The 17,252-nt window shown below is 33.8% G+C and overlaps 1 protein-coding gene across 2 annotated transcripts in view; it reads left to right on the forward strand.

Moving 5' to 3' along the window:
* The window catches only part of LOC114329927 (transmembrane protein 65), a 244,401-nt gene that overhangs the window by 200,259 nt on the left and 26,890 nt on the right, over positions 1 to 17,252 (forward strand). For both annotated transcript variants that reach the window (XM_050642629.1, XM_050642630.1), the window contains one exon: positions 12,437 to 12,504. In XM_050642629.1, coding sequence (XP_050498586.1) covers positions 12,437 to 12,504 — 68 coding nt within the window. The remainder of the gene's footprint in view (positions 1 to 12,436; positions 12,505 to 17,252) is intronic.

The raw sequence follows: 17,252 nt of genomic DNA on the forward strand, positions 1-17,252 counted from the left end.
AGAGAGAGAGAGAGAGAGAGAGAGAGAGAGAGAGAGAGAGAGAGAGAGAGAGAGAGAGAGAGAGAGAGAGAGAGAGAGAGAGAGAGAGCTAGCTTATAAAGGGATTAAAAACTTGTGAATTCTTCAGTTTACAGCATGATGAAAGTACCGACGCTGCTGGACTTGCTTGTGTTTGTGAGGTTTCCATTCGGGATGAAAATAGAAGAAGAAGGTATGTGTGAAGAGCTTAAAAGTTATGCCAGTGGTGAAGAAATTTTCAAGGTTATCCACGAGTATATTATAAGAAAAATGATATAGAGTGGAGTAAATGTGTGGATATTTGCAGTGATGGAGCGGCTGAAATGGTTGGTAAAATTGGACAGGCGGTGTCTAGAATAAAGGTTGTGCCAGAAAATGCCTCTAACAGTCATCTATTTTGCATAGCCATTCTTTGGCAACTAAAAAGATGCCGCAAGATTTGAAAGACGTATTGGATGGTTATGTTAAAATAATTAACCACGTGAAGAGCCGTCCGCTTCAAGCACTCCTTATAAAGCTCACCGCTGAAGATATGGGTATGGTTGGTATGGATCACTTTAATCTTTTGCTCCACACAGAGGTCCGGTGGCTATCGAGGGGAACAATTTTAGGGAGACTATTTGAACTAAAAAATCCACTGATTATCACATTTACGGGTCTTTCATCCAAGAATTAAAATGTCATTTGGCTGCTAAAATTGGGATACCTTTCAGACATTTTCGAAATAATAAATAAAACCACCACTTCGCTTCAAGGTAAAGGAAGGGCACAATTAGATCAAATTAAAGTCTTGCGTAAAAAAGTTACATTTTTCAAAGCATTTATTGAAAGAGGAACCTCACAAATTTCTCTCGATTACAGGAATTTGTTATAACAAATAAAATTAATCCACAAACGAACTTCTTTGAAATTGTTATTGCTCATGTGCAAGGTTTGGAAAAAAGTATTGTAAACTATTTTCCTGACATTGACTCAGATGACTTATATAGCTGGATGATGGACCCGTTGTCGTGTGACCCAAAAAATAAACCTGTGGGAATGACAAATTAAGTTTTTCAAAATCTACTTGAGATCAGCGAAGACATAGCAGTTTAAAACTCAAATACCGTGAAGGAAGCCAAGAAGAGTTCTGGAAGCAGGTATATTCAGAAAACAATGTTGTTGGCAAGGTTGCAGCGAAAAAACTTGTGTGTTTCACATCGACTTATCTGTGTGAGTCTTCTTTCTCCGCATGTGCTTACATTAGAAAACAAATACAGAAGAAAACTTCAAGCACCAAGGTATTTGGGAGTCAAGCTTACAAAGATTCCCATAATTATATAATAATGAAAACATCATCGAAACAGTTTTGATTCATCACATTAAGTAAGGATACTTGAATATCAAATGTACTGCATTTTATTGATCTGAAATAAAATTTATATTGAAATGAAATGAGCCTCAGAATTGTATTTTTTCATTTTTTGTCCTTTCCCAAATCGCTTCAAGGGTTGGTGTGCCTCGAAATATTTTAGTCCTACAAGGGTGCCGCGACTAAAAAAAGTTTGAGAACCGCTGGTCTATTCAACAGATTTTTTAAAAATTAAATCGGTTCGTAAATAATCAAGAAAATATCAGTTTATTTTTTATTTTTGTTTATGTGTCCCAGACTAATTTATCCAGGCTATATCTCTTAAACGAATAGAGATTTTCGAATGGGACAAAAACTGATATATTCCATTTGTAAAGGGCGCTTTACAGCTTGCAATTCTACCTGCAAGACGCAAGAAAGTTGCCTAAAGGCATGCGCAGTATGTCGTCAGTTGATTATTGCATGCAACTTCTTGCAATTGCGCGATAATCGGTTTGGTGCCATTTTTTCTGCAAGTTTTCATGCAAGTCTAGGGGAATTTGATTTTTCCACAATATCAAATGTCATTGACGACACGGATTCACGAATACATGCCGATCAGCTGTTTTCTGTTTGTGAAATATATCAACGATGGAATGAATGAATAATGAAATGGCACTTTCTGAGATTCTATAATTATTGTAAATTGTATATTAAGCTACGGAAGCCCTCTCTCCTCTAGCTAAGTACCTTAGGATAATAATTAATTTGTGTTTCGCAAAATAGTATTTCAAAATATAGATTTCTTTGTAATTGTTCAATTTTTCCCAAGGGTTTATTAAAATGTACATTCATTCCTAGAAAAATAGAGTCATTTTCATCATCTACTTGGATAAATTCTTCTGTTGGAGATACATTATTACCCCTCTTCTTGTTCAACTAAGATCTTACTCACCATCTCCGATCTCGGCGTTCTAAATTAGTGACTAAAAGGCTGGCTGCAGCAATAATAATACTTAAAGTTGCTGCTACCGCCTTTTTCCTTTTATATTTGGTTATTTCTGATAGTCTTGGCATTTCGAAATTTACCAAGTTAAATAAACAGCAATAAAGTAATTAAAAAAAACAAAAGTTTATAAGTTAGGTTAAGGGTAAAACTTTCAAATTGCATGCAAGCCGAGTTGCAAGCTGTAAAAGACCATGCAATAGACTTGCATGAAAGTCTTGCATGCAAGAAGTTGCAGCAAGTTTTCTTGCAAGCTGTAAAGCGATCTTAATACACTTAATATGGCGTAGAAAAAATCATCCCCTAAGTATTCATCCCTTAGTTACAAACACCTAACTTTAATTTTTTTAATAGCACCCTGTATATTTTTTTAGAGTTTCGGATGTGGTCTTCTATCGTCTTTTTTAAAGATTTTTTAAAAATAAAATCGGTTTGTAAATAATTAAGAAAATATCAGTTTATTTTTAGTTTCTGTTCATTATGGTACAGTTATTAAAGTTAGGGGTTGTAACTAAGGGATTAATATTTAGGAGATGATTTTTTCTACGCCATATTAAAGTGTGTTACAAGTGGAATATATCAGTTTTTTGCCCCATTCGAAAATCTCTCTTCGTTTGAGATATAGCCTGGATAAATTAGTCTGGGACACATAAAAAAAAATAAAAAATAAACTGATAGTTTCTTGATTATTTACAAACCGATTTTATCTTTAAAAAATCTGTTGAATAGACGATAGAAGACCACTACCAAAACTATAAAAAAATATACAGGATGCTATTAAAAAATTTAAAGTTAGGGGTTGTAACTAAGGGATGTATATTTAGGGGATGATTTTTTCTACGCCATATTAAAGTGTATTACAAATGGAATAGACCAGTTTTTGTCGTATTCGAAAATCTATTCGTTTAAGAGATATAGTCTGGATAAATTAGTCTGGGACACCCTGTATACCAACTGAACTGTTTCAATGTTACTTTTTACATATTAGTAGCAGTACAGTGCAATACAATAGTCATACAATGGTGACAATTGGTTCCAACAAGAGTATAACCAACGGTATAACGATATATTTTTCTTATTTTTATGACCTTTATTCTTTTTTATATGAGCTAATATAAAAATCGATTCCTTTATCGAAATATGTGTAGATATGTATGTACGAACTAGATATGTTGTTTATTTCTTTATTTTTCCTGTATATCTAGATATAAAATATCTTTATATATCTTTCCAAAGTCTATATAGTTTTTCCATAACGGTTTTTTACTCTTATAAACTTTGTTAATACATATAGTTTATTAGATTATTTTCCCATAAAGCATTATGCACCATTAAATAATAAATTATTTTATTCTGTAACGGTCTAAAGCCCAAATTAACTATCTAATAAAAGATCGGTCTGACACAAAATTTAATAAATACTATATGAGTTTCTGCCAAAGCTTACAGAACAATTTAGACAGTAGACAAAACAAAATGATAACATCGTTGCCTCAATTTTCTAATGAATAATTGTGTGAATATTGTACAGCCCCAAAGCTTTTGTGAAGTACGAATTTCTGTGTTTTATTTAGAGTGCTTTACAATAATGGAGATATACAGAGAGGGGCTAAATTATGGAATAAATTTATTTTCTCTAAAATGGAGGATTTTGGAGAAAAATCTCAAAATAGGTCGATTTTTATTTTTAAATAACAATTTTTTGGCATATATTTTATACTACTGACGTTATCCATCTGAGCGAGATGACGTAATCAATGATTTTTAAATGGAAATAGGGATCGTGTGATAGCTCATTTGAAAGGGTGTTCAATTCTATATTCAATAATATAAACAATAATATCATTATTTATACAGAGTGACCAAAGAAATAATTTTTGAATTAAATTAATTGACGCAAAAAGAAGAATATATATAATTTATTTAACTTAAAATAAATTTTACTGGTATCAGAAAGTATAAAAAATGTTTATTTTATAAATTAAATTAAAATGTTAAATTAAATGTCAAGCAGCCTCCTACCTACCTCTTGGCAGTTTGAACATTTAATTTAAGCGAAAAGCTTATTTGCCAAATGAACATTTTTTTCTATTTTCTGACAGCAATAAAATGTATTTTGAGTTAAATAAATTGCATACATTCTTCTTTTTGCGTCAATTAATTTAATTCAAAAATAATTTTTTGGCCACCCTGTATAAATAATTGAACAAGAATTGAACACCCTTTAAAATGAGATACCACATGAGCCCTATTCCCATTTAAACAAATAATCGATTACGTTGTCACGCTCAGATGGATGACGCTACTAGTATGAAATACTTGCCAAAAAATTGTAATTTAAAAATAAAAATCGACCTGTTTCGGGATTTTTCTCCAAACTCGTCCATGTTAAAGAAAATGAATTTATTCCATAATTTAGCTCCTCTCTGTATATCCGGTGATCGAAATCGGGCCACAAAATAGATACTCCTAAAATAACAGAAATAGTCGACGAAGTAGTTCAATGCACTATTCCAAATGTGCATTTAACAAGCTGCCTTAGGCCGCGTTCAGAGTGGACGAGCAAAGAGCAAAGCGGAGAAATCAAACTCATACTGGGAAATGGAGGTACACAGAGTGCCAGCAAAGAGCAAAGCGGCGAAACCAAACAAGTTTGATTTCTCCGCTCGCACTCTTTGGTCCATGTTGTGAGACCGCTCCCGTCTGAAAAAATTTTGATTCGGTTTCTTTGTCAATTCCTATTCAAAATGTCCCCATTAAACAAATCTGAAGAGTACCGGGCGGAATTTTTGGGCAGAAATTGTTTAAACAATTTTATCTACTCTATGTTATGTTATGTGTAAGTTTTTAGTTTGTGAAAACTGTCATTATAGATAGCAGTGCGTGAAGTGTTTAAAGTGAGCGTGAAGTAACAATGTATTTTAAATGGGACTTACTTTTTCGCACTGTTTTTAACACACTTTCATATAATCAAATATCCTTAACTTTGGCGTTGTCATGGTGATGACATAATGAGCAATAAATTACGACAAAAGTTTTTACAGTTTTGTGGTTTGAAAGAAGTTAGAATTTTTAAATGTCAAAGTTCTAAAAATTGTAGAATAGAAATGAATTCCAGTGACGAAGAGTTACAGTTTTTTTATTTGTTTATGGTAGAGTAGATAAAATATTGTATGAAACTGTGCACGAAGTACTTTTTGCGAACTTACGCGATGTATAGCACTCGCTCCGCTGTCGCTCGTGCTCTAAATATCGCGTGCGTTCGCAAAAAGCATACTTCACGAACTGTTTCATAAATAACTATTTTTAAACAAATACAAAAGATCACGTTTTTTGCTCCGGAACATATATTTTTAGGTTTTTTGGGTTATTCTAAACAAAAAAGGTATCTTGTAATTTTTCCCAAAGGTTCGAGTTATAGGCGATTTAAAATCTGAAAAATGCGAAAATACGCATTTTCGTGGCTTAAAAATTCATATTTCAATTAGTATTTTTGAGGTTACCAGATACTTAAATTGATGATTAAACATTCAGCTTCGATTCTGAAGAGTGATCGCGTCTAACCTTAATTTATACCGTTGTTTTTTAATTGTTAAATATGCGTGTTTATCAGATTTTTTTGCCGGTGCGGCGCGCTCTGTTTCAAAAATCTCCTATTTCCTCCGAAAATTATTTTTTTTAGATTTTTTGGGATATTCTAAATAAAATAAGTTTCTTGACATTTTTCTCAAAAGTTAATAGTTTTAAAGTTATAAGTTAATAAAAAACTCATTTTTGGATTTTAAATCGCTTATAACTTTAAAACTCTTAACTTTTGAGAAAAATGTCAAGAAACTTATTTTATTTAGAAAATCACAAAAAAATTAAGAAAAAATATTTTTCGGAGGAAAATAGATTTTTGAAATAGAGCGCGCCGCACCGGCAAAAAAATCGGATAAACACGCATATTTAACAATTAAAAAACAACGGTATAAATTAAGGTTAGATGCGATCACTCTTCAGAGTCTTGAAGCTCAATGTTTAAACTTCAATTTAAGTATCTGGCAACCTCAAAAATACTAATTTAAATATGAGTTTTTAGGCCTCGAAAATGCGTATTTTTGCATTTTTCAGATTTTAAATTGCCTATAACTCGAAAACTATCAATTTTTGAGAACATTTACAAGATACCTTTGTTGTTTAGAATGACCCACAAAACTTAAAAAATATATGTTCCAGAGCAAAAAACGTAATCTTTTGTATTTGTTTAAAAAAAATTGTTTAAACAATTTCTGCCCAAAAATTCCGCCCGGCACCCTTCAGATTTGTTTAAAGGAAATTTTAAAATATTTTTAAATAGGAATCCACAAAGAGACCGAATCGGAAATTTTTTCAGACGGGAGCGGTCTCACTACATGGACTACTGTGAGAGTAAAGAGCAAATATCCTACCGTTCCTATCCATACTGCCGAGTGGAAAAGAACTAAACTCTCGTCTAGCGTAACTACCCGCTATTAGCACTTCTTTGCTCTTTGCTCTTTGCTTTTTGCTCGTCCACTCTGAACGTGCACTTTTTGCTCTTTGCTCTTTGCTCGTTGCTCTTTGCTCTTTGCTCGTCTACTCTGAAAGGAAAATTTTAATTTAAAAATAAAAATCGACCTGTTTCCGGATTTTTTTTAAAATCGTCGATTTACGAAATAATGAATTTATTCCATTTGTTTTTGCCACACTGTAGAACTAATAATAATTATTAAGTTACATAATATTTATTTAATTATAAAATTGCATAAAGTTATAAATTTAAAAAGTCACCGTCGTCCTTTGAATAGGGAATCTTTCGATCCCATAACAGGTTTCTTTGAATCATAATACTTGTTTCATAACACTTCAGCTATCAGGTTACCGAGATTCATTTTTCGGAAAAATACCAAAATAGTCCATGTCATGAGACTGATCCCGTCTGGAAAAATTTCTGATTCGGTTTCTTTGTAGATTCCTATACAAGTACAGTTTCATACAATATTTTATCTACGATAAACAAATAAAAAAACTGTAACTCTTCGTCACTGGAATTCATTTCTATTCTACAATTTTTAGAACTTTGACATTTAAAAATTCTAACTTCTTTCAAACCACAAAACTGTAAAAACTTTTGTCGTAATTTATTGCTCATTATGTCATCACCATGACAACGCCAAAGTTAAGGATATTTGATTATATGAAAGTGTGTTAAAAACAGTGCGAAAAAGTAAGTCCCATTTAAAATACATTGTTACTTCACGCTCACTTTAAACACTTCACGCACTGCTATCTATAATGACAGTTTTCACAAACTAAAAACTTACACATAATATAACATAGAGTAGATAAAATTGTTTAAACAATTTCTGCCCAAAAATTCCGCCCGGTGCTCTTCAGATTTGTTTAAAGGGGACATTTTTGAATAGGAATTGACAAAGAAACCGAATCAAAATTTTTTTCAGACAGGAGCGGTCTCACAACATGGACCAAAGAGTGCGAGCGGAGAAATCAAACTTGTTTGGTTTCGCCGCTTTGCTCTTTGCTAGCACCCTGTGTACCTCCATTTCCCAGTATGAGTTTGATTTCTTCGCTTTGCTCTTTGCTCTTTGCTCGTCCACTCTGAACGCGGCCTTATGGTATGCAAATGCTTATATAGTCCAGTCAGATAAAGTTTTAATACAAGTAAAGGTTTTTTATTAGGTTTAAAATTAGGACCTTTTCCAAATCAAAATTTAGCTGAAAAGAAATGATTTTTTGCATGAATGTATCGGTTTAATATTCCGGAATAATTGTTTAGATTAAAATGCCAAAATTACCAACAGGGCCCCTAGGCAACCCAAGCTATGAGGCCCTTTAAGAAACCTCCGCCTTCTCCTTCTAAAACCTCTGATAACTCCTACATCTCCGAGCGGTTTTCCTTAAATATATTAGTGGGCATTTTGTAGACCTAAACTTGTAACGTTACAAATGTCTATCTTTGCTATTTTATTTTTAAATAATTATTTTACTTTATTTTCTTTAATATTTCGTATTCGTTTTAACTTGTTTTTTCGTTAAAAACCTGTTTGGCGCCAGTTCTATAGGCAACTCTCTTTTCATCTAACATCTAAGTCATCATACTGAACGTACTCCGTATATCCTTACTCTCTAGATATCTGTCTTAATACGGAACATGGTTGTCCACCTTTCTACAGTTCACGCTGTCATATCAGTGAGTGTCACAATTCTCAAAATGGAGTAATAAAGTTATAAAAGCCAAAGGAGCTTGAAAATAAATCATTTTTATTCAATAGACGGTCTCTCTCTTGGGTTTTTGGGAATAAATCACTTTTCTCCCTTTGGGAGACACCAGCTTTCATCACCGGTGATGCCACTTTAAAGGAACGACAACAAGATGCATCGAACAGACAGCAGCACCCGACATCATTAGTTGCAGTTACCTAGGGCCACAACATCTGCCCAGGTCTACAAGTCTACAGCTGTACCATCCGACATCAAGAAGATCTACTATCAAATACCACAAGCCATACATAAGTATAATCTACAAATTGTTAGTTTTTGGCAAGAATTTGAATACATATATTTGTTACTGCATTTAATAAGTCACATTTTTATTATATCGTTATTGAACAATAAACCTGATTGGTTAAAGTATTGTTTTGTTTGCTTCCATTCTAAATTTTCGGAGTTCGTATCTAAGATTAGGATACCGCGAACACACACCTTGAGAGACTGAGCTAGACCAGGGTGACCGATAGCTATCTTGGATGATTGGAGAAATATTTTCGAATGTTGTTTCAATTAGTTGGGGTAGTCTATCGCGTTCTTTGTTTCACTGGCGCTCCACGTTGGGCGCCAATTGTGAAGCGGCTAGCTCACCTTTCTGTAATTTGAAACCCCTCAGGGGTGTTGTTCGGCATAAACTAATTAATAAGGAGAAATTAGGAATTATTGACGGAACAAGAAGTTTTCAACACATATTCAGTTTTCAACACATATTCAGAACAGTTTTTAAATGTATTTTTCTATTCTCATACTATAACATAAAAATTATGATGTCACTACCTGTATCTGATTCAGTCGATTTGTACTCTACGAGCTCCCTAGTAGGAAAGTTTTGGGGTAGTTCTGATTTCTTCCATTATATATGGATTTTGGGCTGCTGAATCCGAATATGAGGTTTGCGGACAAAATTTCTTGACGGAACATTGAAAAAATCGCGAGAAAATCGAAAAATTTCAGCTTTTCTCCGCTTTTTTGCTCAAATCTCGAAAATTAATAACTTTTAGTAAATAGTCTGTTAACAAAAATTAAAGTATTTAAAGTGATCTACAAATATCACTATTTACTTTTTTTCAGACGAACCGTTCGGTCTAAAGTGTATGTTGAAAATTGCCAATTTTTAAAGGTCTCGGCAAAACCCACTTTTTACATTCCAAAACTTTAGTTTTTATTAGAATGCTGTCATTTGATAAATTTCTCCTAGTTTTCTGTACAAAAAATAAATGTTATTTTATAATATGAGTATGGTATGTCTCTTCTCACAGCTTCCATGAATCCATTATCCATTCCATCCTAAAATACCGAGAATGTCTCTGCTTTTCCCTTAGAGCCACAGAAGTTCAGGCACGGATGTAGTCACAGTTTCAGTTGGTGTGAACATTCCCTTCGGATCTTGATTTCTGAAAAACCTTGAGGTTTTGTCCTTTCAAAATGTATTAGTTGAAGAGCTCTCTGACTTCCATAAACCTCAGGTGCGGGTTTAGTTTTTATCCGAGGAATGGATTGGTTAGGAGCTATTGCATGTTTTGGTGCAATACAAGAAATGCCACCCATGACGTAAAAAGTGTGGTATCCGTCGATTGTATGTACGTTAACCCTTTCTGTCGCAACGCTGCATATATAAGTTTTTGAAAAGTGGGTCTGTATTCCCAGTCGCCGTATATATACGTTCAAGGTGTTATGGTCTCACTTTACCAAAGCCGAAAATATGCGTTGCTTATAAAGTTTTAGACTCATTGGTGTCCCGATGCCGTAGAAATTTGTCCGAAAATGTTAGATTATTGTTCTCAAAGCCTCAAAATGTTGGCACCTAAGACAGGTCATGCGGACCCATTGCCGTATATATTTGTTCACATATTTGAGATATATGCTATATTGTAGCACTGGTGGCAACCGCTTATAGGTAGTTGCTAGAAGGTGAAGCGTTTGTAGCCACAGAAAAGACCAAAAAAAGAGAAGCGAATCGAGATACATGTGTGCAAGATGGAGTCGGCCTTTGTGTAGTGTCATGTTTTGAGGAGTACCACACAAAAGAAAGCTTTTAATGTTAATTTACATTACATTATTTTTTTAAGATAGTTACATTTTTGTTGGTTTTGCTCTCTGATGAGTACTTTTGAAAAGAAAACGTTTAAGTTGGTTAAAAAAACTCATTAAAAACATGTTTTGGTCATTTATTTGTTTATTTATATGCGACGTATATATAAGGCAATGAGACTCTAAGCATGAAAAAACCTTTGGGATTGAGGGACCAACATGCAAATTAAGGCCTGGCATAGAAAGAGTTAAAATCAGTGTTTTCGTACACCTGTTGTGTAAAGCACGGCTGGTCAATTTTCTGCGGATTGCTGACACTTCCAGATAAGCAACGCGCTTGCTCAAAGTCTTGTAGCGGCAGTAAGGCCCAGATAGTTGGTCTCACCATTCCTTGCAGGGTTGGCCGTTTTCTCTTTAAAAAAAAAGGCTCAAGAAAATAGGTTGATGTAGTTTCCTCTTTGGGGTTTTGCTCATAGTATACCTGGAAGTGTCAGCATTTCCAGGCGATCCGCAGAAAATTGACCTGCCGTGCATTACACAGCAGGTGTACGATAACGCTGTTTAACGTACATACAATTGACGAATACCACACTTTTCACGTCATATGTTGCATTTCTTTTATTGCACCAAAACATGCAGTAACTCCTAAGCAATCCATTCCTCGGATAAAAAGAAACCCGCGCCTGAGGTTTATGGAAGTCAGGGAGCTGTTCAACTAATTCAATTTAAAAGGACAAAACCTCAAGGTTTATCAGAAATCAAGATAACAGATCCGAAGGAAATGTTCACACCAATTGAAACTGTGACTCTATCTGTGCCTGATCTTCTGTGGCTCTAAGGGAAAAGCAGAGACATTCCCAGCCTCTTAGGACGGAATGGACTCATAGAAGCTGTCACAAGAGACATACCATACCTATGAACTAACATTTATTATTTGTACAGAAAACTAGGAGAAATTTATGAAATGACAGCATTCTAATTAAAAATAAAGTTTTGGAATGTAAAAAGTGGGTTTTGCCGAGACCGTTAAAAATGGGCAATTTTCAACTTGTACTTTAGACCGAACGGTTCGTTTGAAAAAAAAGTAAATAGTGATATTTGTAGATAATTTTAAGTACTTTAATTTCTGTTAACAGACCATTTACTAAAAGTTAATAGTTTTCGAGATTTGAGCAAAATAGCGGAAAAAAGCTGAAATTTTTCGCTTTTTTCGCGATTTTTTCAATGTTCCGGCAAGAAATTTTGTCCGCAAACCTCATATTCGGATTCAGCAGCCCAAAATCCATATATAATAAAAGAAATCAGAACTACCCCAAAACTTTCCTAGTCAAAACACAATTTTATTGGATCAATCATAATGAACTTCATTATGATACATATTTTCATTACGATACAGATTTTTAACCAATAAAATCGCGATATGGCATTCGCGATAAAGGTGGCACACGCGCAGGGACCAATGGCGAGTCAAATACATACGCTTTGACAGTTCTCAATATATAAACAAACTGTCAAACTGACAAACTACTTAATTTGTTTGCGTTACAAAATTAATAAATTTTGAATATATTTTTGTTGTGAATGATCATAGAAAAAATCGTGTATACAACTTGCATTTAATTATCATTATGAAGCTCGTACTCTGTACTAAACTCTATCATTAAATGCTCGTTGCATAGTATACTATTATGAACATTTACTTACAGTTTTTAAATGTATTTTTGAACATTTACTTATATCTAACTCTTTTTGTTCTGTTTCAGTTGGCATAGCAAATTCTATACCTTTCATCGGATTTGGATTTCTTGACAATTTCTTCATGTTAGTGTTCGTAAGTTTTTCCGTATTAATTTAAATCTAAATAGTTACCAATATTGATCAAGATAGTTCAGTAGACTGTATAATATTTAAGATTGAATACAATACATTAAACTGTAAACTAAAAAGATTTTAATTAATTAAAACAGAGGAGAATACCTCCTACAGGTTGTCAGTAAAATCAATCTAATGATAACAAATACACTTTATAAACACCACCTACGACTCAAGAAGGCTATCAACGTGTACTAATCCAAACAAAGAACTCAAAAATCAAATTAATTCAGGGCGCATCTGTTTTGAGATGGACGTTGAGTGGTGACTCATATTTTTTTGCAGAAATTGCTTGAAAATAACTCATACAATAATAATAGTTATCCTCCCACTCAAAAAGGCCCGGAACATTGTTGAAATAATCAAAATGTCAAAAAATGAAGGAAAAACTCGATTTTTTTCTTCGTTTTTTGATTATAACTTTAAAAGTATTCACTTCCGAGATAAGTTGCACTAACATAAAAGTTGCATAACTAAATTTTCTATAATATAGGATTGGTTAAAATTTTTAAAAATTGTCACCCTTGTTGCAAAATAGTAATAATTGCGAAAAAAACCATAAAATTCAAGTATTCGCATTTTACGGTTTTCAACCATTTATGCTACTCTTAGAACCTTCATATTTTACACAGAAAAACTCTATGATATAATAAAACAATACTGCAATTTTCATTAAGATCGTTTCAACAGATTTTGCAAAATAAATTTTGCAAATCCAGCTTTCGCAAAAAAAATTCATTTTTTCAAAATGTTGCAGGACTGAAAATAAAACAGATTTTATTTTATTTAATCAGTTAAGCCCATTCGTACCTTTCGGTGTTGGGCTAAATAAAACAGATAGCAGGTTTAATTTTTTTTTACTTATAGAAGAATACTGTACCTTTCATTTGCAATTTGAAAAATTCAAATAGACTAACTACCACGGTGTCAGGAATTTTTATAAATAAACATTAATTTTTGGCGCTACGTGCAGGACAGCGGTGTGTTCGATTCACACAAGTTGATTTCCACCAAAATTTCTTCCAATCTTTATCTAATATATTATTTTCTTACTCTATATATTGTTGTATTTTAATATTTTAATTCCACAAAAATCAAACTAATTTGATTATTGCATGTGAAATATTGTTTGATAAACAATTGCATGTTTAAAAATAATAAACTATTATTCTCTAAGTTAAAATATATGAACAAAGAAAGTTTTTGCTAAAAAAAGTGTTATTTCAAATGACAGAGTATGTGTATTTATTTTGCAATAAACAAATTTATTTATTTATATTGAAATGTAGTAAAAATTAAAAGGACATCGCACACATCTTATGGAAAATATAATGTCACTCAAATTCAATAAAAATTATACGATTAGATTCGTTTTAATATAACGATCAATTCTTATCATTGCGCCAACTCTTAATTATGATTAATTACGGCGCAAATTGCAATTAAAGTTTATCGAAATTACATTTTTGGAGTCCATAAAATGTTAGTTTACAATCATTATTGCTCTGAGTGCTATTCATAACAGCTTAAATCCCGCTGGGCCTAAGCGGATTAGTGAAACTAATCCGCTGATTTATGGAGTACCGAAAATCTGGGTATTTTAAAATATTTTTTCTCTCTCTAACTTATGTACCTACCCATTTGATTTCAGATTTATTTATATCAATTTCTGCTCTTATTTTTGAAAATAGAGAGTTGGCGCAATGATAAGATTTGATCGTTAATTTAAAACGAATCTATTGGTATAAATTTTATTGAATTTGAGTGACATTATATTTTCCATAAGATGTGTGCGATGTCCTTTATCAATCATTATGAAAGATCATTGGAATGCCCAATCAGAGCAAACGTATCCGCTGTCCTGCGCGTAGCAATAAAAATTAATGTTTATTTAAAAAAATTCCTGACGTGGTAGTTACCCGATTTTAATTTTGCAAATTGAAAATAAAAGGTACAGTACTTTTCTATATGTCAAAAAAATTTCAACTTGCTATCTGCTTTATTTTCAGTCCTGCAACATTTTGAAACAATGAATTTTTTTTGCGAAAGCTGGATCGCAAAATTTTATTTTGCAAAATCTGTTGAACTGATCTTAATAAAATTTACAGTATTATTTTACTATATCATAAAGTTTTTCTGGTTAATATAGGACGGTCCTACGTGTAGCATAAATGGATGAAAAACGTAAAATGCGAATACTTGTTTTTTTATGGTTTTTTCGCAATTATCGCTATTTTGCAACAAGGGTGACAATTATTAAAAATTTTAACCAATCCTATATTGTAGGAAATTTAATTTCGCAACTTTTATGTCAGTGTAACTTTTCTTGGAAGTGAATACTTTTAAAGTTATAATCAAAAAACGAAGAAAAAAATCGAATTTCTCTTTCACTTTTTGACATTTTGATTATTTAAACAATGTTTCGGACCTTTTTGAGTGGAAGGATAACTTAATTATTATTATATGAGTTATTTTCAAGCAATTTCTGCAAAAAAATATGAGTCACCTCTAAACATCCAAATGTACTAATATGTTTACAGATGCGCCCTGGTCTAAATCGCCTACATACTCGTGCCTCAGTAAGAAACGTAAAGGTACGTATCCATACAAGGGTGATCTGCGCTCGGTGTAGCAGCTCCACATAGTGGATACGTTGGTGATCGCCGCTCGGCGCTCGCCCTCTTCGATTCAACCGTTTGCGGTTTATATGTAGGGGAGCGCATACCGTATCCATTTGAGAAGCTACACCGAGCGCGGATCACCCTTGTATGGACACGTACCTAAGTTATAGCTAGAGCACACAGTGGATCATATTATAAGATGCTAAAATTAAACTATAGTCTCAATTTCCTCCAAAAGGATTGGACGGAATAAAAAGCTGGATATATTCAAGAAACACACAGAAATACACAGAAAAAGATGCACATCCCATAAAATCCCAAAGATCAAACATTGTGTGTCAGGAGAAACCTTAGAATTAGTGGAAGAAAGAAGACGTATGCCACAACCTACCACAAAAACCGAGAAACAACACTCAAGAAATAGCGGAGCTATACAAGGAAAAACCATAAATAAAAATAACGTGTGTCAAGAATCGGAGAAATCAATTACTTCCCCATGCAAGCAAAATTCTGCTATTTACTTATAATCTATAAACAGCGAAAGAACTTTTCGAGACCGAGATTTCAAGCCACAACTTCAGGCCATTGAAGACCGTAACGGAGAAATAAAAACTACTGCTCCGGATTATGCATACCCTTCAATAGATGCATCAGTCTCAGACGCCCTCAAACACACAAGAAATATGCAATCAAAGAGACAGAACCAATAATTTTACGAGCAGAACTAGGGAGAGCTTTCAAACAAATTAATAATAAACCAAAAAATATGAATAGCAAAAAACGGAATATATTTGCTTCGGAGGTATACAACAGGATCTAGTAGTCTAAGAGCTGGGAGCGGATATTTTGCGTGATAAGTAATATGGAAAAACTATATGGGGATATGTTGAACTTGTTGTGTACATTACTTTCCCCAACGGCCGGAAACCAGAGTGGGGGCCGAAGGTAGATATAAGGGGTCAAAGCCGGGGTTTTTATTATTTTTTTTGTGACGTTCTTGATAGAGATAGTGCACCAAAATTTGGGAATAAGTAGGTCATGACGTAACTAATTAAAATCTTCAGGGGCGGACACCTGCGTGGCCGACAAAGGGGTGGGGGAAGGGGTGAATATAAAAATTATTGGGTTTTTTGCGACGTTCCTGATCGAGATAGTGCACCAAAATTTGGGAATAAGTAGACCATGACATAAATAAGTAAAATCCCCAGAGCCGGAAACCAGATTGGGGGACGAGTGTAGTTATAAGGGGTTAAAGTCGCGGTTTTTATTATTTTTTTTGTGACGCCCCTGATCGAGATAGTGCACCAAAATTCGGGAATAACTAGTTCATGACGTAACTAATTAAAATCTCCAGGGGCGGAAACCTGCGTGGCCGAAAAAGGGGTGGAGGAAGGGGTGAATATAAAAATTATAATTGGGTTTTTGTGACGTTCCTGATCGAGATAGTGCACCAAAATTTGGTAATAAGTAGGTCATGGTGTAACTAAGTAAAATCTCCAGGGGCGGAACGTTGCGTGGCCGACAAAGGGGGGGGGACGGGGGTGAATATAAAAACTATAAGGGATTTTTTGTGACGTTCACATTCGAGATAGTGAACCAAAATTTTTGAGTAAGTAGATCATGACGTAACTAAGCAAAATCTCCAGGGGCGGAAACCAGAGTTGGGGATGAGGGTAGTTTTAAGAGGTCGAAGTCGCAGTTTGTATTGTTTTTTTGTGACGCATCACAACATTTGTCCCCCACGCAGCGTTCCGCACCTGCAGATTTTACTTGGTAATGTCAGGATCTACTTATTCCCAAATTTTGATACACTATCTCGATCACGAACGGCAAAAGACACCTTATATTTTTATACTTAACCCTGCCTACCACCCCTTTGTACCCAAGTAGCGTTCCGCTCCTGGAGATTTTACTTAGTTACGTCATGACCTACATACTTCCAAATTTTGGTGCACTATGTCCATCATGAGCGTCACAAAAAAAATAAAAACAACGACTTTTACCCCTTATAACTACCCTCGTCCCCCATTCTGGTTTCCGGCTCTGAAGATTTTACTTAGCTATGTCATGGTCTACTTATTCCCAA

The sequence above is a fragment of the Diabrotica virgifera genome, chromosome 2 (genome assembly GCF_917563875.1).
Source record: "Diabrotica virgifera virgifera chromosome 2, PGI_DIABVI_V3a".
In the NCBI taxonomy this organism is placed as follows: Eukaryota; Metazoa; Arthropoda; class Insecta; order Coleoptera; family Chrysomelidae; genus Diabrotica; species Diabrotica virgifera.